Source organism: Hyla sarda, chromosome 4 (assembly GCF_029499605.1).
Source record: "Hyla sarda isolate aHylSar1 chromosome 4, aHylSar1.hap1, whole genome shotgun sequence".
NCBI lineage: Eukaryota > Metazoa > Chordata > Amphibia > Anura > Hylidae > Hyla > Hyla sarda.
In genome coordinates, this window is record NC_079192.1 from 54,809,662 (window position 1) to 54,834,453 (window position 24,792).

Here is a 24,792-nt window from a genome sequence, read left to right on the forward strand (position 1 = left end):
ATTTAAAAAAAAAAGGTTTTTCCTGGATAACCCATTTAATAAAAGGTGTCTGCTACAATGGACCCTCATCTAATAGCGAAGGCAAAGATAAACATAGTACAAAGTTACTAACCTTGAACAAAGAACTGTGTTGTCCGCTCACTCACTGATGACCGCTATTGCTCACCTGTGCTATCGGACCCACCGGTCCCGTCCCGGCTTCACAATACGAATCCAAAAGGAAGAATGTCCGGCACTGGATAGGCGTAAGCATCTTTGCTTTATTTCTGCTTTGGCAAGGAGTCACAATACAGAGCAGGAACGTCTGACGCATTTCGCACGGTCAAGTCTACGATTAAGCACCAGGCGGTGCGAAACGCGTCAGCCGTTCCTGCTCTGTATTGTGACAGAAATAAAGCAAAGATTCTTATGCATATCCAGTGCCGGACATTCGTCCTTTTCAAAGTTCCTAACCCTCCTAAACATTGTACAGATGGATATCAACATATACAATATCTGGAATAGATTTCTGCAGACACCTAAGAATAACTTCTGGTGCCGTCAAACCTTATTTGTATTATTTATCAATGAGAGAGGAATATTATCCATTGCTTTATATGAGTGGCTTTATTTCTAATATACATAGATCATATGGATAGACAGTATATCAGTGGCTGAGATTACTGCCGTGCTCCATTGGGTGGTCTCACATTTGGGACCTAAACACATGGCCATGAACAATACAGTATGAAATAGGACACTCAACATGGAACCAAATTAAGCACTGTATTTTGGCCCATACTGCTCACATAAAACGGACTATATAAACTGTAGGGGAGGTTTATCAAAACCTGTCCAGAGGGATCGTTGCTAAGTTTCCCATAGCAACCAATCAAATCGCTTCTTTCATTTTTGAAAAGGCCTCTGGAAAATGAAAGAAGCCATCTGATTGGTTGCTATGGGCAACTTAGCAACGGTTCCTCTAGACAGGTTTTGATAAATCTCCCCTATAGTGTAGATCAGGCTAAAGCTTATGGGGGCTGGGGGGCAAGAGGGATGTCAATAAGCCATTGTGACTTGGCTATGGCAGTACTAAGTCTCCCCTGTTCGCTGTTACAGGTACAGGACTTTGTTGGTATCGACCTAGGGTTGCCACCCTGCCGGCATTTTTATACTAAAAATACCAGCAATGCAATGGCTGGTATTTATCCAACCAATCCTCCAACTCCGGGAATGTTGCACCATAACCTATACCAGTGTTTCCCAACCAGAGTGCCTCCAGCTGTTGCTAAACTACTGTTGCCAACGGCTGTCCGGGCATGCTGGGAGTTGTAGTTTTGCAACAGCTGGAGGCACCCCTGGTTGGAAAACACTGACCTTTACTATATATTACTATATAGTCCAACATGCTGGGAGTTGTAGTTTAGCAACAGCTGGAGGCACCCCTGGTTGGAAAACACTGACCTATACTATATACTACTATATAGTCCAACATGCTGGGAGTTGTAGTTTTGCAACAGCTGGAGGCACCCCTGGTTGGGAAACACTGACCTATACTATTATACTACTATATAGACCAACATGCTAGGAGTTGTAGTTTTGCAACAGCTGGAGGCACCCCTGGTTGGGAAACACTGACCTATACTATTATACTACTATATAGACCTACATGCTAGGAGTTGTAGTTTTGCAACAGCTGGAGGCACCCTGGTTGGGAAACACTGACCTATACTATTTACTACTATATAGTGCAACATGCTGGGAGTTGTAGTTTAGCAACAGCTGGAGGCACCCCTGGTTGGAAAACACTGACCTATACTATATACTACTATATAGTCCAACATGCTGGGAGTTGTAGTTTTGCAACAGCTGGAGGCACCCCTGGTAGGGAAACACTGACCTATACTATTATACTACTATATAGACCAACATGCTAGGAGTTGCAGTTTTGCAACAGCTGGAGGCACCCCTGGTTGGAAAACACTGACCTATACTATATATTACTATATAGTCCAACATGCTGGGAGTTAGTTTTGCAACAGCTGGAGGCACCCTGGTTGGGAAAAACTGACCTATACTATATACTATGTAGTCCAACATGCTGGGAGTTGTAGTTTTTTATTTTTTTTATTTGGGGCAGCTGCTGACCCACAGGCTGTATCAGGGCATGCTGGGAGTTGTAGTTAATAAAAAGAAGCGATCAAAAAGACCCATCAAAACAAAAATGGTCCTGTTAAAAACTACAGATTGGGGTGCAAAAAAATTAGCCTCATACAGACCCATATAAGGAGAAATAAAAAAAGTTATAGGGGTCAGAATAGGACAAAATTTTTCCCGCATATATATGTATCCTGTGATGTCGCGCATATATAATTAATTATGCAAATTTGCATGGCCGGTATTTTTTTGCAGGGGGGGGGGGGGGTCCAATGTTTACTCTAGGGCCAATAGGACTCTTGTGCCACCACCACAAATAGATTAAATGCTAAAGTGGGAAACTTCTATAGTTAGTGCTCCTCTATGTACGTAAAGTAAAAACAACTCAGTCATGAGCCAGTCTTGTCTTCCGCCACTGGCCGATCCCATTATAAGTGCTTACTGGGAAAAAAAAGAGCAAAGTCACATAAAGTAAGCCTTAACCCTTCAGAGGACTGGCACCACTCACTGGGGAAATCCTGCCACCTCATGATACACAGTTTAGCTATTAACATCATCATGGAACTGTGCCGACTGAAGGGTTGTCCTGGACTAGAACAACACGGCAGCACTTTTCTTTCTCTAAAAACAGCACCACACCTGTTCAGTGGTCGTGTAAGATATTGCAGCTCGGCTACGTTAAAGTCAATGCGCTGAGCTGCAATACCAGATACATCCTGTATGCAGGTGTGGCGCTGCCTTAAAGAAAAAGAAAACAGCCATGTTTTTCTAATGCTGGATAGCACCTTCATATCGCCACTGCAGGGGTCACAATTGGGCCAATAAAGGTCAAAGGTGTAATCCAGAGATAAAATGTATCTCCTATTTATTCACTTGAGGGGGGGGGGGGGGGGGAGATTGGGGGGGGGAGTGTCAAATTACTTGGGGGGGGGGAAGGGGGATAAGTGTCTGATCATTTCGGGGTGTGCTTATCCCCTATTTATTCACTTGAGGGGGGGACTTGGGGGGAAAGTGTCTAATTACTCGGGGGGGTAAGTGTCTGATCCTTTCGGGGGGTTTGATATGTGATGCTGGGGGGGGGGGGGTTTGGCTGATCGCTGGGTGGGAGGGGGTGATTGATCGCTGGGGGAGGGAAATCTGATTGCTGGGGGAGGGGTAGGGTAATCTGATTGCTGGGGGGAGGGGGAGGGTAATCTGATTGCTGGGACCCACCTCTTCTTGCTGATTAGAGCGGTGGGTTAGTACACGTGTACTCGCCAATCTCTGGCGGATCAATAGAGAAAATGTTGTGCATGCCGATCCACCGCTCCATTCAGTAAAGTGTGAAACAGCGGGTACCCGTTCTCTTGATAAGGGGGGGGGAGGGGGGTTCAAGGAGACCCCTGGTGATCCTGTACATAGGGGATACGTTTTTATAGCTGGAATGCCTGGTAAATGCCCAGGAGCATGGGAATTGGTCAGTCTTTTTGTAGCTAAACACCAGGGATAGTACTGTATATACCTCCAGCCAGAAGTCCTGGGGAAATCTCTCCTTGTGAACAGTGGGACAATCCTCAAGTGACCCCATCCACATTGTATGGCCCGAGATGGACACAAAGTTCTTTTCTGAGGGATAAGAGGAGATCAGACATGACATTATAAGACATCCATGGATACCCCTAAGAATAACAAACTCTGATACAGTTTAGGAAACACCCTTACACCCCGTTAGGGAATTCTGAGTTAACAATAGTTTCTGTCCCTCTGCAGGACCTGTTCTATCCTGAATTACAAGGACAACCCGCTGATTTCAATGAGCGCTGTGTAATACTTCGTTTCCCCAGTGGCGGCGCTGCAGGGAAAATGTTTGGTCTTCCCACAGACTACAGCTAATTGTGAGGGACCCAACTATGAGGGACACTCTATGGTCTTCTTTTTGGGAGCCTTCTAAAAAAGGAGGGATTGTCCAAATTGAAGAACCCCTTTTAATAACAGGACTCGATGCCAGCCCATAGATATGCCACACTGTCAACTGTAACACTATAGATCAGGTCTGGACAATCTTTTTCATTATGGGCTTAACTTTTTATAGTTTAAGTGATGTATCAAGGGAGTGGGGATATATACATATGGGACATGGAGGACACTTGCATGACCATTATAGTGTCCATATAGTAATAGCACCGACATTTGTTTTTTACTGCACTTGCTCTTCAGCAAACACCTTTCTAAGGTGCTCGCCTTATGGCATTGCGCTACAGGCACAACAATCTTGAAAGCATGTAGATAGACAAGATGTCGGTCATTAAGCTGGGAGCTGCTTGCATCCGATACCCGCCCTGTGATAGGGCGGTTAGGACTGGCAGAAGGCAAGGATGGGAATTTTGGAGAACTCCATGAAATTCGGTTTTACAGTGTACGCATTTCTAGGATTATACTTCTCTCTTCATCAGGGCCTGGACCTGATGAAGGGAGGAGAATACCTCTGGAAACACGTTGTGCTAAATAAACTGTTATTTTACCACTACTGCCTGTACGTGATTATTCTGCTTGCCGGCGACAAATATTCCCAGACTTTCCTTCTCGTGTGTGTATATAAGACATGAGAGACCTGCATATGCCACTCTTCCTAAAATACAGTGTTCCAGAATATGTGGCTCTTAAGCTGTTGCAAAACTACAACTCCCAAGATGCCATTACAGCCGAAGGATGTCAGGTCATCTTGGGAGTTGTAGTTTTGCAACAGCTGGACCACTGCTTTAATACCAAGATACACTATAAATATGGCCGAACATTGGGCTAGTCTCTTTATAACCATACCGGAGCAGATACCGGATATTTTACAGTCTCTGCGTAGTCAACATTACAGACAGTCCATATTTGACACTTCATATATTCTCACCGTCTTACCTTGAAAATCATAGATCTGAACGCAACGCAGGGAGCTGTGGATGAAATAGACAGAAGCCAGTGCCTGTATACGGAAGAGAAGAGAACTGGTTAATACGGTAATACTGTATGGGTACAGGCAAGGTAGGGGTTAAGAAAGTCAGAGCCCTTGGGTCCCTAGCAGTCTTTGCTATGGACAAGTACATAGGTGAACTCAGCAACCCCCAACCGGCCCTAGGGGGCACCCTGGACCCTCCCACCCTTGCGGCTCCACTCGGCTGATTAATTGGGAGCCGGCGATCAATAGGAGGCAGAAAATTAAAACTATTTTTAAGAGATTAAGTCGTTTAACAGCTGTCTGGAGCTATGTCAGAGAGGGATACCACAGAGACCCGAGGGGAGGGGGAGCTGGCAGCGGCCAAGGTGGGGGTGAGGGGCCATAGGAAGCACACAGAATGTGAATTTATGAAAGGGAAGTCGAAGTGATGCCAACCCATCCAATCTTCCCCGTTCTATAGGACTTTGTCGTATCCTACACCATTCGGCCTTTGCCCCTTGTAGATTTAGGGTTGATCGGCCCTCCATAACCCCATTATACCACAAATATTGGAAATGATTCTATATCACCTTTAATGGTAAGCTGGTCAGAGCCCTTTGACTCCCTAAAACAGCCGCATATAGAGAGTCATGGTGGACCGTGGGGGCTAGAAGAAATTACAGATGTAGCAGAGCCGGTATTGGTCTCAGAGACTGCTTTGTCACAGCGACAAACTCAGATCTGTGTCTTCAGGTAAGTAGTACGGGGCCAGGAACTATAGGCGCCATAGGTCAAATAGTAGGGTACCATAGACACCCAATCAGGTGGTAATGGGGCTCGTGGTAAGTGACAGGTGTATATTGGACAAGCACCTCGCCGGCAGGAGATGGGTTAACAGAGTGGTGGTGCTATAGGAGGGGGTGCCGGGATACACAGACATGTTCATAAATCAGAGTCTCGCACGAGAGAGTCGCAAAAATATAGAGTACCAAATAATTGCCTATCAAAAGAGCGTTAATAACCAGGAGTGAGAAGAAAGAGACAGCGCTGCCTGGGGAGAGAAAGGGAGCAGACTAGTGATGGAGAGACAGGTGACTGTGGAGACAATGAGAGCAGTCTAGTATAGAAGAGACAGCGGACTGCAGGGAGAATGAGAGCAGTCTAGTATAGAAGAGACAGCTGACTGCCGGGAGAATAAGAGCAGTCTAGTATAGAAGAGACAGCTGACTGCAGGGAGAATGAGAGCAGTGTGGTATAGAAGAGACAGCTGACTCCAGGGAGAATGAGAGCAGTCTAGTATAGAAGAGACAGCTGACTGCAGGGAGAATGAGAGCAGTGCGGTATAGAAGAGACAGCTGACTGCAGGGAGAATGAGGGCAGTCTGGTATAGAAGAGACAGCTGACTGCAGGGAGAATGAGAGCAGTCTAGTATAGAAGAGACAGCTGATTGCAGGGAGAATGAGAGCAGTGTGGTATAGAAGAGACAGCTGACTCAAGGGAGAATGAGAGCAGTCTAGTATAGAAGAGACAGCTGACTGCAGGGAGAATGAGAGCAGTGTGGTATAGAAGAGACAGCTGATTGCAGGGAGAATGAGAGCAGTGTGTTATAGAAGAGACAGGTGACTGCAGGGAGAATGAGAGCAGTCTAGTATAGAAGAGACAGGTGACTGCAGGGAGAATGAGAGCAGTGTGGTATAGAAGAGACAGGTGACTGCAGGGAGAATGAGAGCAGTCTAGTATAGAAGAGACAGGTGACTGCAGGGAGAATGAGAGCAGTCTAGTATAGAAGAGACAGCTGACTGCAGGGAGAATGACAGCAGTCTAGTATAGAAGAGACAGCTGACTGCAGGGAGAATGAGAGCGGTCTAGTATAGAAGAGACAGGTGACTGCAGAGAGAATGAGAGCAGTCTAGTATAGAAGAGACAGCTGACTGGAGAGAATGAGAGCAGTCTAGTATAGAAGAGACAGCTGACTGGAGAGAATGAGAGCAGTCTAGTATAGAAGAGACAGCTGACTGGAGAGAATGAGAGCAGTCTAGTATGGAAGAGACAGCTGACTGGAGAGAATGATAGCAGTCTAGTATAGAAGAGACAGCTGACTGGAGAGAGAGAATGAGAGCAGTCTAGTATAGAAGAGACAGCTGACTGGAGAGAATGAGAGCAGTCTAGTATAGAAGAGACAGCTGACTGGAGAGAATCAGAACAGTCTAGTATAGAAGAAACAACTGAGTGTAGAAAGAAAAGAGTAGTCTAGTATGGAAGAGACAGCTGACTGGACAGAAAATGAGAGCAGTCTAGTAAAGAGGAGACAGCTGACTGGAGAGAGAATAAGAGCAGTTTAGAATAGAAGAGACAGCGGAGAGTGGAGGGATGAGAGCAGTTTAGAATAGAAGAGACAGCGGAGAGTGGAGGGATGAGAGCAGTCTAGTATAGAAGAGACAGCGGAGAGTGGAGGGATGAGAGCAGTCTAGTATAGAAGAGACAGCGGAGAGTGGAGGGATGAGAGCAGTCTAGTATAGAAGAGACAGCGGAGAGTGGAGGGATGAGAGCAGTCTAGTATAGAAGAGACAGCGGAGAGTGGAGGGATGAGAGCAGTCTAGTATAGAAGAGACAGCTAAGGGGGGGGGGGATAATGGCATGCTGGGAGTTATAGTTTTGCAACAGCTGGAGGCACCCTGCTTTGGAATCACTGTCTCCAGGGTCCAGGGCCCATAGGCCCAGCAGAGGACAACCCTATAGAGGTGACTTATCCCTTATTTCTTATGGGAAGATATAACCTATGTGACCTTACCCATAATCTGCCGATAATTATAGACGGGCGTGTATATATTCTTTATGGGGGGGAGGGGAGGGTGAGCATCCGAATCATTTTCAAGGAACCCCATTCTGACATTGCTGCCTCCATACAGTCTATTGCAGTGTTTCCCAAGTAGGGTGCCTCCAGCTGTTGCAAAACTACAACTCCCAACATGCCCGGACAGCCAACGGCTGTCCGGGCATGTTGGGAGTTGTAGTTTTGCAAACAGCTTGAGGCACCCTGCTTGGGAAACATTGGTCTATTGTTTTATTCCACAATCTCACATGTAAATGCTTAGTTATTCGCACCTATAACATAACCCTACAAATATTTTTTTTATTTTGCTATAACTGCGCATTTTCAGTCCCAGCTATTCCTGTCCCTATCTTGCGCCCAGTGTTTACACACACGCCTCACACCTCTTTTTATTTCCCCTCCCTGGCAGTATTTATCATGCCGCTGACACGATCAATACTTTTAATCTAGAGCTAAATTTATTAACTATGGAAGACAGGAGGGGAGATAAATGTGACCCCGGCCTCTCGCGCTCACCTACCAGAACTTCACTAACTTAAGGGGGTTCACTAACTTTCCATGACAGGTCATTATCTGCCTCATATAGAAGGACCGTAGGACAGGGTTCTGGGCCTGATCAGGGTTTTCCACTACATAAGTATTGGTGGAACTGCCTCATAACGTGGTCCTCTAGTGCTTCCCCCGGGGACCTCACAATGAGGACTATTTGCCATCTTGTTCTTGACAATGGGACATGTCACCTGTCCATGGGCACAAGACATGAGGAACCTGCCATCTCCACCACATTCCCTGGGATCAAAGATCTGTAGAATATCAGAACTTCTCAGAAAAGTCCTACAGCTATCAAAGAAGTCCTACACATGTTAACTTAAAGGGGTACTCCGCTGGAAAACATTTTTTTTTTTTTTTTTGCTTTAAATCAACTGGTGCCAGAAAGTTAGACAGATTTGTAAATTACTTCTATTTAAAAATCTTAATCCTTCCAGTAGTTATTAGCTGCTATAAACTACAGAGGAAGTTCTTTTCTTTTTGAATTTTCTTTCTGTCTGACCACAGTGGTAAACATCTTAATCCTTCCAGTACTTATTAGCTGCTGTAAACTACAGAGGAAGTTCTTTTCTTTTTGAATTTTCTTTCTGTCTGACCACAGTGGTAAACATCTTAATCCTTCCAGGACTTATTAGCTGCTGTATACTACAGAGGAAGTTCTTTTCTTTTTAAATTTCCTTTCTGTCTGACCACAGTGTTAAACATCTTAGTCCTTCCAGGACTTATTAGCTGCTGTATACTACAGAGGAAGTTCTTTTCTTTTTGAATTTCCTTTCTCTCTGACCACAGTGGTAAAAATCTTAATCCTTCCAGGACTTATTAGCTGCTGTATACTACAGAGGAAGTTCTTTTCTTTTTGAATTTTCTTTCTGTCTGACCACAGTGGTAAACATCTTAATCCTTCCGGGATTTATTAGCTGCTGTATACTACAGAGGAAGTTCTTTTCTTTTTGAATTTTCTTTCTGTCTGACCACAGTGGTAAACATCTTAATCCTTCCAGGATTTATTAGCTGCTGTATACTACAGAGGAAGTTCTTTTCTTTTTGAATTTCCTCTCTGTCTGACCACAGTGGAAAACATCTTAATCCTTCCAGTACTTATTAGCTGCTGTAAACTACAGAGGAAGTTCTTTTCTTTTTGAATTTTCTTTCTGTCTGACCACAGTGGTAAACATCTTAATCCTTCCAGGACTTATTAGCTGCTTATACTACAGAGGAAGTTCTTTTCTTTTTAAATTTCCTTTCTGTCTGACCACAGTGTTAAACATCTTAGTCCTTCCAGGACTTATTAGCTGCTGTATACTACAGAGGAAGTTCTTTTCTTTTTGAATTTCCTTTCTCTCTGACCACAGTGGTAAAAATCTTAATCCTTCCAGGACTTATTAGCTGCTGTATACTACAGAGGAAGTTCTTTTCTTTTTGAATTTCCTCTCTGTCTGACCACAGTGGTAAACATCTTAATCCTTCCAGTACTTATTAGCTGCTGTAAACTACAAAGGAAGTTCTTTTCTTTTTGAATTTCCTTTCTGTCTGACCACAGTGCTCTCTGCTGACACCTCTGTCCATTGTCAGGAACTTACTGGAGCAGGACAGGTTTGCTATGGGGAAAAAGAAAGGAATTCCTCTGTAGAGTAAACAGCAGCTGATAAGTACTGGAAGGATTAAGATTTTTAAATAGATGTAATTTATAAATCTGTTTAACTTTCTGGCACCAGTTGATTTAAAAAAAAAAAAAGTTTCCCAGTGGAGTACCCCTTTAACGCCTTTTATTCTCCCTTTGGACTTTAAGAGGGTACCCCAGAGGAAAATGTATTTTTTAAGCCAAAAGGTGTCAGAAAGTTATACAGATTTGTAAATTACTTCTATTTAAAAATCTTAAAGGGGTACTCTGGTGAAAAAGCAGTTAAGTAGAAAAAAGAAAGACCAGGGTGCACCCCTAGTGAGGACCGCTACTATAAAAAAACATTATTTAAAGCTGGGCTCCTTACCCTTGGAACACAACACCTACAGTAGCGTGTGGACTTGAAGATAGGTGAGTCGCCCCAGGGTAATTCCGGATGAATGGCAGCCAATCTGGTATATGCAATGGAGGGATGAAAATGGTTCCCTGGATAAAGGCGCTTCTCCCAATTGTTTTGATTGGTAAATTTTATTTGTAAAGCAACGCGTTTCGATCCCGGACCAGGATCTACGACGTATGCCTGACAAAGATCATGGTCTAGGATCGAAACGCATTGCTTTACAAATAAAAATTACCACTTAACCTCTTAGGAACTGAGCGTTTTTTCTGTTTTACCATTAAAAAATCATAACCCTTTCAATTTTGCACCTAAAAATCCACACGATGGCTTATTCTTTGCGCCACCAATTTTATTTTGTAATGACATCAGTCATTTTACCCAAAAATCTACGGCGAAACAGAAAAAAAATCATTGCGCAACAAAATTGAAGAAAAAAACGCCATTTTGTAACTTTTGGGGGCTTCCGTTTCTACGCAGTACATTTTTCAGTAAACATTACACCTTCTCTTTATTCTGTAGGTTCATACGGTTAAAATAATATCCTACTTATATAGGTTTGATTTTGTCGTAATTCTGAAAAAATCATAACTACATGCAGGAAAATTGTCATCTTCTGACCCCTATAACTTTTTTTTTACTTTTCTGCGTACGAGCCGATATGAGGGCAAATTTTTTGCACCGTGATCTGAAGTTTTTAGCGGTACCATTTTTGTATTGATAAGATATAAAAAGTGACCAAAAATACGCTATTTGATCAATGATTCTGCCGCTTGACTGCTCATGCCTGGATCTCAGGCACTAAGCAGTCATTCGGCGATCGGACACCAGGAGGCAAGGTAAGGACCCTCCTCCTCTCCTACAGCTGTTCAGGATGCCGCGATTTCGCCGCAGCGATACCGAAAAGCCCCCTAAGCTAACGGCCAACGTTTTAGTTTCCACAGGTCCCGGCCGTTGTTAGAGGCCGGGCCCAACCCGCTATGATGTGGGGCCACGCTGTGGCCCCGCGTTAAAGAACGGGAGCGGACTCAGGGCGTACAGGTACGCCCTAAGTCCTTATGGAGTTAAAACAATTGGGAGAAGCGCCTTTATCCAGGGAACCATTTTCCATTTTTATCCCTCCAGGGGATATGATGTTGGATTGCTGGGATGTTGGAAGCCTGTAGCTTTCGTGTTCGTGACGGTGCTAGGACCACACGGACATTGATGTCACCATAGACAGCAATGTATTCCACGTGTATTCTGCCAAAAGAACGAGCAAGGTCATTTTTTCGGCATTGAAATTTCGAAAGAAGAATTCAGCAGGGTCAACCCAGCCTAAGCGGGAGCTGCCTCTGGGAGCCGCAACAGCTCAATTACAGAGGGGTAAGCCATATACAGTGATCCCTCAACTTACAATGGCCTCAACATACAATATTTTCAACATACAATGGTCTTTTCTGGACCATTGTAACATGAAACCAGACTCAACATACAATGTACAGACAGTCCAGATCTGTGAAATGTGTCAATGGCTGGAAGAACCGACCAATCAGAATGGATATTCACTGGTAAAACCCCTGTATTAGGCTGGGTTCACACCACGTTTTTGCAATACAGTTCCCATAAACGTTTTCCATTTGAAAACCGTACGGAACCGTATTGAAAACCGTATTCCAAAAGATGCATCCAGTTGTGTCCCTTTTGCATCCTGTACGGTTTTGTCAGTTTCTTTCCCGTACCCAAAACTGTAGCCTTACCACGGTTTTTGCTCCGGGTGAAAAACCGTATTGAAAAGTATACGTTTTTTTTAACATGGGAGTCAATGGGAACCGTAGAGAACCGTCTGTGCGTACAGTTCCATCCGGTTTTCACCATATGGTTTTTGACTTTGCACAGTTTATTTCTTGGAATTTCAATCAAACAAGTGAGACTTTATTCATAATGGAGGAAAAGTTAAAAAGTATACGTTTTTTTTTCTTAAAAAACTGATGCAACCGGACATCATTCTTCAAACCGTATATGGATTAAAATTTGTACACAGGTTTTGATACAGTTTAGTCAGGTTTTGAGGAATCCGTTTTTTTATCAAAAACCTGATACGGGAACCGTATTGCAAAAATGTGGTGTGAACCCAGCCTTACTGAAGTGTATGCACTGAATTCCTGTCTGGTAGCGCCTCCTACAGTACAGGGAGGTATTACACGTTCTGTACTACTCGTTACCTGTGACAGGGTTAGCTGTTCCTTTGGACACCAGGTGAGGGCGGCTTTACTTTTTAAGGACACTGTGTACTGTACAGGACCCCGAAGAAGCTCACAGCAGATCTCTATTACATATATATATAAATAAATATATATATATATATATATATATATATATATATATATGGACTTGCTTTATCTGTATTAGTTATCTACTTTGTTAAATCCTTGGCTCCAGAAAGTTAAACAAATTTGTAAATTACTTCTATTAAAAAATCTTAATCCTTTCAATACTTATGAGCTTCTGAAGTTAAGGTTGTTCTTTTCTGTCTAAGTGCTCTCTGATGACACCTGTCCCGGGAACCGCCCAGTTTAGAAAAGGTTAGCTATGGGGGTTTGCTTCTAAACTGGGCGGTTCCCGGGACAGGTGTCATCAGAGAGCACTTAGACAGAAAAGAACAACCTTAACTTCAGAAGCTCATAAGTACTGAAAGGATTAAGATTTTTTAATAGAAGTAATTTACAAATCTGTTTAACTTTCTGGAGCCAGTTGGGATATATATATATATATATATATATATATATATAAAGTTTTTTCCTGGATAACCCCTTTAACCATTTGTCTTTGGTTGCAATACCCCCTTACAGCTTCCATAAATATGGAGGGGATAACTGCAGCAAAGGATAGTTGACAGCAGATGACAATTTAGCAATGAAGTCGTCACACCGATCCAATGACAGCAGGGTCCTGTATTATCCTGGGCATGACATTGGGGAAAGTACAGATCTTGGAGGTATATACTCACCATGAAAGTGCCCTTTAACGTGAACTCACTCTCAGGTGCAAGGCCTGTTATAGGGGTGGCAAACCAGGCAATTGCCTAGAGTTCAGATTTAAAGGGGTACAGATTTGTAAATTACCTCTTTTAAAAAAATCTTAATCCTTCCAGTACTTATCAGCTGCTGTATGCTCCACAGGAAGTTCTTTTCTTTTTGAATTTCCTTTCTGTCTGACCACAGTGCTCTCTGCTGACACCTCAGTCCATTTTAGGAACTGTCCAGAGTAGGAGCAAATCCCCATAGCAAACCTCTCCTGCTCCAGACAGTTCCTAAAATGGACAGAGGTGTCAGCAGAGAGCACTGTGGTAAGACAGAAATAAATAAAAAAAAAAGAATAGAATATAGCAGCTGATAAGTACTGGAAGGATTAAGATTTTTAATAGAAGTCATTTACAAATCTGTTGAACTTTCTGGCACCAGTTGATTTAAAAAAATAAAATAAAAAATATATATGTTTTCCAGGGGAGTACCCCTTTAAACAACCCTCAAAACATCTAGTATTTCTCAGTGTACGGTGCACTGTACTCTTATTTAGGCTCTTTAAAGGAGTATAATTTGGACGTAAAATTGAGAAATGGTGGTATTACGTGGACACTGTATTAGAGTATAATTTGGGCATTTTATGGCAGTATCATCTGTATACTATTGGATTAGGGTTTAGTCATTGTTAATCATAGTACTATTAGTATTATTGAGGTGTTGCTGTTACAAATACAGGAATTATCCTGATATTGTCCTCCCCTGTCTATGAGCTTGTTTGAGGCAGTTGCTGACATGTAAATGTCTTAAAGGGCTACACCACCCTAGATATCTTATCTCCTATGCAAAGGAAAGGGGATAAGATGTCTGATCGCGGGAGTCCGGCCGCTGCAATTTGCCAGTCCCAGCAGCCGGACCCCCGTGATCAGACATCTTATCCTTATGATTTGTTCATAACTGTTTAGTTTCCCTTTCCATATTCATGGTTTTTGCATTTCTGTGCGGATTATAGTGTATGCTTTACAAGTTTGTTTCCGGTGTTCCTTGTGCTTTCTGTGCCTTTTTCTTTTCCAGGTTTTTTTTTATTTACCCCATTAGGTTCTCTTTTGTGTTTACTTGACATTTGTATTATAAAGTTGCTGCTGTTTAAGTTGTTTTCCTTGTTGCTGTGTTTTAGTTTTCTGTTCGGTCTTGTTTTTGTCTCTGGGACTAAGTACCTGCTTCTAGTTCTGATGGGAATAGTTTGTAGTTCAGGGTTGTCATAGGGAAATTTACTAAAGTGAGACTTTGTGGTGTCTGGTGTTAGGTTAGAGTTCATGGAAGCATTTAGGAAAAGATTAGGGAAAATGAGTTAGGTCAGTTATTTTTATCTGTTCCTATAGGTCATCATCTGCTTCATTCCTTTCTGTCAGCATCATCAGTTGTTTGTTTCGTCATCCATCCCATCATCTCTTTTCCATCTATTGGTGATTTGCTATTCTTGTTTTGGTTTTCTACCAGGATTGAGATGCACTTTTTATCCTTTACCTGCAACTATGCTTGCCATATTATTCAGAGATACTTTAAGTCCTGGGGTCATCTGATTACCGGGCACCACAGATAGGACCCAGGAAAGGTGGCTACTATAGGTGAAGTCCAGTTCTGCCAGCTACTGACCAGCCAGTGTTGTGACAATGTATGATGGTGATATGCAACATATAAATAACAGTTTTCTTAAGGCATTACATGGCGGTATTTTGACGACAAAAGGATTATGTTCAGACAATGAAATCATTATTTTATAACTGTAAAGAGGTTTTATTTAGGTATTAGGTGGTATTTCATATAAATATATAAAAAATACCGAAAATTCTAAAAGTCTAAGCTTCTGAAGAGCAATTAAATAAAAACACTGATAACCAAATTCCCACTACAATGGTGAGGATGAGGGATATTGAGGCAAAATCTTTGTAGAATAGAGGGACTAGCAGAGGATGAGTAGGAAGGAGAGCAGAGCAGCTGATGTATGAACAAATGTCATATAGAAGAACAGAAAGTAGTTGTAGGGGCAAGAAGAACTTTGTGCAAGCTACGTGGAGAAGAAGGGCAGGACAATCACAAATTGCGTAGGCATATAAAAACAGGCAGGCAGTGGCTATGTAGAACAGAGACAGACAGGAGCCATGTAGAAAACATGACTGGTCATATGCAGAGAAGTTAGACAATACAGAAGCTATGTAGAAAAGAAGGACAAAACTTACAAGGAAAGGATAAAGGACCTTAACATGTATAAAAGAAAGAAGAGACAGAGGGGATATTATAGAGACTTTTAAATACATAAAGGGAATCAACACGGTAAAGGAGGAGAGCATATTTAACAGAAGAAAAGCTACAACAAGAGGACATAGTTTTATATTAGAGGGGAAAGGTTTATGCAGTAATATCAGGTATTACTTTACTGAGAGAATAGTGGATGCATGGAATAGCCTTCCTGCAGAAGTGGTCACTGAAAATACAGTGAAGGAGTTTAAACATGCATGGGATAAGCATAAGGCTATCCTTCATATAAGATAGAGATAGGTATAAGGCTATCCTTCATATAAGATAGAGATAGGTATAAGGCTATCCTTCATATAAGATAGGGATAGGTATAAGGCTATCCTTCATATAAGATAGAGATAGGTATAAGGCTATCCTTCATATAAGATAGGGCCAGGGACTATTCATAGTATTCAGATTATTGGGCAGACTAGATGGGCCAAATGGTTCTTATCTGCCGACACATTCTATGTTTCTATGTAAGGCCAGGACAAGCAGGGATTGGGAATTGGGAATGAGGCTGACAGTATATGTGTACAATGGAAAGACAAGTTAGGCAGGGGTTGGTTAGAAAGAAAGGCCAGGGCAGACAGGAGTTTTATAAAGAGAAAAAAGACCAAGCAGACAGGAGCTGTACAGAAAGGAAAGACCGAGCAGACAGGAGCTGTACAGAAAGGAAAGACAGAGCAGACAGGAGCTGTACAGAAAGGAAAGACAGAGCAGACAGGAGCTGTACAGAAAGGAAAGACAGAGCAGGCAGGAGGTGTACAGGAAGGAAAGACAGAGCAGACAGGAGCTGTACAGAAAGGAAAGACAGAGCAGAGAGGAGCTGTACAGAAAGGAAAGACAGAGCAGACAGGAGCTGTACAGAAAGGAAAGACAGAGCAGATAGGAGCTGTACAGAAAGGAAAGACAGAGCAGATAGGAGCTATACAGAAAGGAAAGACAGAGCAGAGAGGAGCTGTACAGAAAGGAAAGACAGAGCAGAGAGGAGCTGTACAGAAAGGAAAGACAGAGCAGACAGGAGCTGTACAGAAAGGAAAGACAGAGCAGAGAGGAGGTGTACAGAAAGGAAAGAGAGCAGAGAGGAGCTGTACAGAAAGGAAAGACAGAGCAGAGAGGAGGTGTACAGAAAGGAAAGACCGAGCAGGCAGGAGGTGTACAGAAAGGAAAGACAGAGCAGACAGGAGCTGTACAGAAAGGAAAGACAGAGCAGGCAGGAGGTGTACAGAAAGGAAAGACCGAGCAGGCAGGAGGTGTACAGAAAGGAAAGACAGAGCAGACAGGAGCTGTACAGAAAGGAAAGACAGAGCAGACAGGAGCTGTACAGAAAGGAAAGACGGAGCAGAGAGGAGCTGTACAGAAAGGAAAGACAGAGCAGACAGGAGCTGTACAAAAAGGAAAGACAGAGCAGGCAGGAGCTGTACAGAAAGGAAAGACAGAGCAGGCAGGAGCTGTACAGAAAGGAAAGACAGAGCAGAGAGGAGCTATACAGAAAGTAAAGACAGAGCAGACAGGAGCTGTACAGAAAGGAAAGACAGAACAGGCAGGAGCTGTACAGAAAGGAAAGAGAGCAGGCAGGAGCTGTACAGAAAGGAAAGACAGAGCAGACAGGAGCTGTACAGAAAGGAAAGACAGAGCAGACAGGAGCTATACAGGAAGGAAAGACAGAGCAGACAGGAGCTGTACAGAAAGGAAAGACAGAGGAGACAGGAGCTGTACAGAAAGGAAAGACAGAGCAGACAGGAGCTATACAGGAAGGAAAGACAGAGCAGACAGGAGCTGTACAGAAAGGAAAGACAGAGGAGACAGGAGCTGTACAGAAAGGAAAGACAGAGCAGACAGGAGCTATACAGGAAGGAAAGACAGAGCAGACAGGAGCTGTACAGAAAGGAAAGACAGAGCAGACAGGAGCTATACAGGAAGGAAAGACAGAGCAGACAGGCGCTGTAGAGAAACTAAAGGCAGGATAGGCAAACGCTGTATAGAGTGAAGAGATGGTAGGTGGGAGCTGTGTAAAAGGAAAAACCATGAAGCAGACAGGAGCTATGAAGAAAGCAAAATGCAGGAGCTGTGTATTAGGGAAAACCAAGGCAGGCAGGAACTGTGTGCGAGGGAAGGTTGGTGTAGGCAGAAGCTGTGTAGTAGGAAAGGATCAGGCAGACAGGAGCTGTGTAGCAGGAAAGGACAAGTCAGAGTTGTGTGGAAAACACAAGGCTGGCAGGAGCTGTATCGAAATTGAGGTAGCTATGGAAAGGGCTGTGTAAAAATGTAATGGATACTTTTATTTTTTTTTAAACTCATTATATAATAAAAATAATATTATATGTATATTTGTAATATACATTTGTAAAAAAGTTGCATATTTTTGGTTGATAAAAAAAAAATCTATACTTCTTGCCACTAGGGGTCCCTCCACTGTCTTCATTCTACAGCTATTGCCTGTTTGCCTCTGTACCAAGACAAAATACAGAAAGTGTGGGAGGGACAAGCAGGGCTTTGTGTATACTCCAGGCTTGTCAATCAGCCTGCTGTGTGAATTGGGGTGTGTCATAGAGCCCCAGTGCACAGAGCAGCCAGTTGTCAGCTCTGAGAAGTGAGGGAGGAAGTTGCCACATTAGATGTGAGGGTAAATGTCACACCCCCTCCTCCTCAGTGAACTGCACACAGTGTGAGCAGGAAGGAGTTCTAGAGAAAAAAATTGGGGGCATTAGCTGTGTAGAAAGCAGCAACAGGGCAGACAGGACTGCATAAGACAGATGGATAGGCCAAGCAGGGATCTAAAAATAGCTGCTTCCTGGAGGCCACTAGACATTTCCTGGGACAATGCTTATTAGGTGAGAAGGCAAATGTTTAGATTCTATAAATTGACTGGAACACAACCAAGATTCATATAGAAAACTTTGCTTTGTGACGTTGATAGTTGTTTATGTAAACTAAGCTGGCTTGGCCCCAACATTCACTAGAGAGATGCTGCTTGGGGAAAAACTACAACTCTTCACAACTTAGAGACAGTCAAAAAAAAAACGTGAGGCTTTAAAGCAGTGTTTCCCAACCAGGGGACCTCCAGCTGTTGCAAAACTACAACTTCCAGCATGCTCGGACAGCCGAAGGCTGTCCGTGCATGCTGGGTGTTGTGGTTTTGCAACAGCTGGAGGCACACTGGTTGGAAAACAGTGCTTTAGAGAGTATAGGACCACAAATAGATTGTTAAAGAGTACCTGTCATAATCTTGTTAAAAATTATAATCCTCCCAGTTCACTGCCCCATCATGATAATCACCCTCTGCCTTTATTTTTATTATTTGTTAGTTTTCTACCTTGATATTGCTCTGTATTTTCTGCTCAGTGAGATTTACAGACTGGGAAGGGGCGTTCCCCAGCAGGTGTGACATCATCTGAAGCCATACAGGGGAGAACTTCCTCCCTCACTCTGCTACACACAGCCCAGAGCAGTTAGGTGTGTGAGATGAGCTATGATTGGATAAGGCTGCACACACACCCCTCAGCATTTCCTGATTTTGGACTTCTGCCAGGCCAGCAAGAGTCCAAAGTCTGTGTAAGAGATGGGGGGGAGAAATGTGCTCTGGACAAGTAGGGAGACACCTAGTGGCAGCTTTTTTTAAACACAACTAAAACATAACTAAAATATTGTTTAAAAAAAAAAAACAAAGTACATTAGAAAGATTTTTTAGGAGAGCAATAGCAAAAATTAGTTTTAATGAAGGTGCCATTTAATGGCTGTAGGTAAATGGCAAAATTGCACAGATCCGTGCTGTCTAGTAGCGCCTCTCTACAGTACACTGCAGTATTACATGTCCTGTACTTTTCATTACACACAGAAACATAGTGATCTTTCATTGTGCAAATTCGGTTTCAAACAACTGCTGTGTAGCCCTTGCCTTTTTGGTCTAAGTTATCTGCTTATTTTTCTTGTTTTGGGATTTTATTTCAGAGGCTTTAGAACAAAGTAGAAGGATTTCATGCAGTTTTTGTTTCAAGGTACATTGTCTAACTTAGAATGTCCATCCTGTTACATAATAATAATAATAATAATTAAGGTACTAATGTATTTTAAATGGGCAAACAATGTCCCTCCATTTAATAGCCTATGTAAACTGTAACATATATTTAAATCACTTCATGTACCAATAATGGCTGAAGCAGTGGTCTCCAGCCGTTGGCCGTTCGGGCATGCTGGCAGTTGTAGTTTTGCAACATCTGGAGGTCCACAGTTTGGAGACCACTGCTCTAAAGTCACGACCACTGCAATCTGCTGTCCACTGCCTGTTAGGGGAAATCCATCTCTTGTACCAGAGATACCATGACAAAACACACGTGGGGGAGGGGCTTAGACTGTACTATGTGCCAAAGAGAGACGGGCAGGAAGTGACCCTCTGCTATGTGCATGCAAGCTAAGGCTTCTGTCCTCCAGACAGTCTGCACCGTTCCCTGAAATGTAAATCAAGGCTTCCCTCTCATCTATGCAGCTCAGGGCTTAGTGTAACCCCTTCCTTGTAGTGCTGTTTCTTTTACTACCGTTCACCATGCAAAGCCAGTGCATCATTAACCCCTTCTCCCTCCACATACCATCTGTAGTACTGCACAGTGAATCATCCTCCTGCATAGTGTCAGCCTGCTCAGTGCACTTTCACCAGTACTATGTCATGGCATAGCAGACAGGAGTAGATCCTGTACTGTGATTGGCCAGACAACCAAGGGAAAGAAAGCGCCTGTGTGTATACTGCTGGCAAACAGCCCAGCTCTGTAGCTGAAATGGACTAAAAGAAATAGCTCTGCACCATGAAGGGGATTGTTAGGGGCTCAATAATTGCAGTGAGAGCACTAAAATAACCTTTTTGGCACTCTGTAGGGTTAATGTAAGCAAACTAGGCAGTGCTTTTTAAATATTTTAAAATTATTGGTATACTTTTAAGAAAGAAAGCAAAGGCAGCTGTATTGTGCTAAATTTGGGTTGTATAATGGGTCCAATGGGTTGATTATGGATATTGTCCAGGAATAGAAATCCAGAGCTAATTTCTTTCATAAACAGCGCTACCCCTGTCCTCAGGTTATGTGTGGTAATAAAACTTGTCTCCTTTCACTTAAATGGAACTGAGCTGCAATACCAAACACAACCAGAGGACAGGGGTGGCGCTGTTTTTTTTATTTTTTTTATTTAAAGAAATCACTGCAATGACTTAAAGGATATCTGTAGTGTAAAATAACGTACCCCCTTTCAGCCACCACATCATGCGGGGACAAAATGCTCCCTTCCAGCAGACTGCCGTGGCCCCGTACAGGAGATCGCAGGGGGTCCCAGCACCTGGACCCCCCCGCAATCTATAACTTATCCCCTATGCTTATTTTACACTACAGATATCCTTTAACAAGAAAGTCAAAATCTTAATTGGGCCTGTGGGCTTAAAGTTCCCCCCCGGCTCTCCGCAGACTACAGATGCTTGGATAGGTGTCTGAGCAATGTTCTGCAGCACAGGATGAATATAAGGACTATCTTTTGTCACCAGCAGTTTGAAGTATGAATTCATAAAGAAGGATTGTCTGTCTGGGCTTCTTAAAATTGGATGAACGTTACGACAGAGATGAATCCTTGTTTAGTGAAGAGGCTTTCTGTGTGCGTGTAGGGATCCAGCTTTATCAGTGTCCAGATGGCCACATTTAGTAGTTTAGGGCTGTTTGGTTGTATTTCTATTTCTTTTTCTACCTTTAACAGGTGTCTTGTTTTTTCTGCAGCATTTATGGTGGGGTAGTAGTGGAGCACTATGGGTTCCCTTGGCTATGCAGAAAATTTGGTCACGACAGGGGTTGTGTGATCAACAATCTCCGTTCTGTACTGCAGTATTCTAGAGTCAGGACTAAAGAACGGAATGGGGTCACGTTACGACACCCAAGAACGGAATGGGGTCACGTTACGACACCCGAGTAACCACGATCATGCATTTAGAAAAAAATTATCCAAGATGGATTATGTACGTCTGTAAGGTTACCATTGCGACCATTTTTGGGTTGCAACCTAATCACATTTACTGGCCTTAGTTGCAACACAGTTTAACGGGGTACTCGCCCCTAGACATCTTATCCCCTATCAAAATATCTGGGGTGCCACAGCAGAGATTGGCTGCGGCACCCCAGACATCCGTTGCACGGAGCAAACTTCGCTCCGTGCAGGATGACTGGCGATGCAGGGCGGAGGCTTGTGACATCACGGTCATGCCCCGCTCGAAGCGTCATGGCCACGCCCCTTCAATGCAAGTCTATGGGAGGGGGCGTGACTGACGTCACACCCCCTCCCATAGACTTGCATTGAAGGGGCGTGGCCGTAACGTTGCGAGCGGGGCGCTGCCGTGGCGTCACGAGCCTCCAGTGCTGCACCCGATGCTCTGAACGAACGCCAGGGGCTGCAGGGAGGTTGCGGGAGTCTCCAGCGGTGGGACCCCCACGATCAGACATCTTATCCATTATCCTTTGGACAGGGGATAAGATGTCTAGGGGCGGAGTACCCCTTTAATCATTGTAGTGCAAAATGTTGATTTTTGGCTGCATGACCCAGTCATGTCCAAAATTGCTGTGTAGCCCTAGCATAAAGTGGTTGTGCCACCACCAACATCCCCTATCCACAAGTCTGGTCTGGAACAATTTATTTCCTAAACTGTGATAGACCCCAGGTACAAAAGTTACAAGAACACTCAGGGGGGCTCACCGGGTTAGCATGACCAATCTGCCATATGTGGCACTATTATATACTTTGCCAGAGGGACTACTACTCTTCACTGGCCTTGACTACTCAACCTATTCCCCCCCATGGGCACCACAAATTTAGGAATGGAGTTTAGATTAATTTGGAATCTGAATAAATTTGGGGTCTGATCTGAGGTTTGAATTCTTATAGGGGTCTGGAATAATTTAGGGTTGTGTTATAAAACTAGGGGGTCTAAATTAATGTCTGGATTCATTTAGGGGGGTCACATCTCTGATTAACATTGAGGTCTCAATTGATTTAGGGATCTGGCCTGAGAGCTGGATTCATTTATTGGTTTGATCAATATGAATTAATTTAGAGGTCTAGGATCTTGATTAAAGGAGTACTGTAGTGGAATATAACTTATCCTCTATGCGAAGGATAGGGAATAAGTTATAGATTGCGGGGGGTCCGACTGCTGGGACCCACCCGCGATCTCCTGTATGGGGCCGCGACAGTCCGCAGGAAGTCGATAAAGACACGCCCCCTCCATGTATCTTTATGGGACACATGGAGAGGGCGTGTCGGCCGCTGCCCCGTACAGCAGATCGCGGTGGGTCCCAGCAGTCGGACCACCCAAGATCTATAACTTATTTCCTATCCTTCGGATAGAGGATAAGTTATATTCTACTACAGTATTCATTTAATTTAGGGACTGATCTGGGGTATGGCTTAATTTTGGGATCTGGTCCTGTACCTGTTTAATTTATGGGTCTAGATTAAATGTAGGGGTCTTGTCTGGTGTCTGTTTAGTTTAGGTCTGATCTGGGGTCTGGATTAACATAAGGGTCAGGCATATGATTAGTATAAGTGACGGGTCTGGGTTATTTTTGGGGTCTAGTCTGAAACTCCCTTGACAAAATCCTAAATATGTACTTGTTTTCCACCTGTATATGAAACACTATGGCAGTGAGCCCCATACTGTGACAAAACCTAATTGACTATTTGGTAGGAATATTTTCAGTCTTTTTAGAATGCATTTTGTCGAACAGAATGTACAGTTTACATGAAGCCGATCATTAAAGTATATATGATAAACCCCACATCATGGACGGCGTCAGCTCCGTGTGTGGTCATGCGGATAGATTGTCGTCTATCTGAGAAGCGCTGATAGTAAGTGAATTTGAGCTGGGAACGGTACGGCCAGGCATCCCCCGCCACGGCGCACTTTTCCTAATTTACGAGGAGCTCTGTGTCTTAACAAAGGTACACATTGATTTTTCTTATAACTTAAACAATTATCTCATTTATATCTCTGATGGCCCCGTCCTCTTCACAATGCCGGCCTGCGTACATTCTAATGATTTTTTGTTTATTCCTGATCCATTACATGGAGCCTCGTACAGTAAAACAAACTATTGATTTGCATTTATAATCAAATGGGTCAATTCATTTATCTAATTCTCATTCATCCCATCGTACGATGTCAGCGCGCCCTAAAGTATGGACCTGAAATGGAGGAAAAAGGCGCAACATATTACAGCCCAATGACAAGGGGGTTGGATGGGATTAGTAAAACATGGCCAATATCTTAAATTAAAACAACAAAAAACAGCTCCACCTATCCATGGGCTGCATCTGGTATTAAAGGGGTACTCCGGTGCATTTTGTTCAGAACGTTCGGAGCTGGAGGCCGTGATATCACGGCCACGCCCCCTACATTCATGTCTATGAGAGGGGGCGTGTTGGCCGACACGCCTCCACTCAGACATGAATGGAGGGGGAGTGGTGGCACGAGGGGGCTTGGTCTTGACATCAGGAACCCGGCATTTGTTTAGAACGGAGGATCGCGGGGTGCCCCAGCAGCAGGACCCCGCGATCAGACATCTTATCCCCTATCCTTTGGATAGGGGATAAGATGTCTAGCAGCAGAGTACCCCTTTAAGTTCAGCTCCGATTAGGTAAATAAGGCTGGGCTGAAATACCACTTATCACTCACAACCATTGGACAGTTGTGGTGCTGTTTCTGGAAGAAACGTGTAGATAATCTCTATAAAGGGGTATTCCAGGGGAAAAAAAAATTTATATATCAACTGGCTCCAGAAAGTTAAACAGATTTGTAAATTACTTCTATTAGAAAATCTTAATCCTTTCAGTAGTTATGAGCTGCTGATGTTGAGTTGTTCTTTTCTGTCTAAGTGCTCTCTGATGACACGTGTCTCGGGAACCGCCCAGTTTAGAAGCAAATCCCCCATAGCAAACCTCTTCTACTCTGTGCAGTTCCCGAGACAAGCAGAGATGTCAGCAGAGAGCAGTGTTGCCAGACAGAAAACAACAACTCAACTTCAGCAG

The 24,792-nt window shown here is 43.5% G+C and overlaps 1 protein-coding gene and 1 long non-coding RNA gene across 4 annotated transcripts in view; one reads left to right on the forward strand and one right to left on the reverse strand.

Moving 5' to 3' along the window:
• The window catches only part of LOC130367944 (inositol polyphosphate-5-phosphatase A-like), a 56,507-nt gene that overhangs the window by 9,419 nt on the left and 22,296 nt on the right, over nt 1-24,792 (reverse strand). For 2 of the 3 annotated variants that reach the window (XM_056570994.1, XM_056570995.1), the window contains 2 exons: nt 5,026-5,089; nt 3,638-3,741 (listed from right to left, as the gene is read on the reverse strand). In XM_056570994.1, coding sequence (XP_056426969.1) covers nt 3,638-3,741; nt 5,026-5,089 — 168 coding nt within the window. The remainder of the gene's footprint in view (nt 1-3,637; nt 3,742-5,025; nt 5,090-24,792) is intronic. The other variant, XM_056570997.1, reaches the window with a different exon arrangement.
• Nucleotides 995-24,792, forward strand: part of LOC130367946 (uncharacterized) — a 39,677-nt gene continuing 15,879 nt past the window's right edge. The window contains exons 1-2 of the long non-coding RNA XR_008892220.1: nt 995-1,098; nt 5,040-5,123. This is a non-coding gene — a long non-coding RNA (uncharacterized LOC130367946). The remainder of the gene's footprint in view (nt 1,099-5,039; nt 5,124-24,792) is intronic.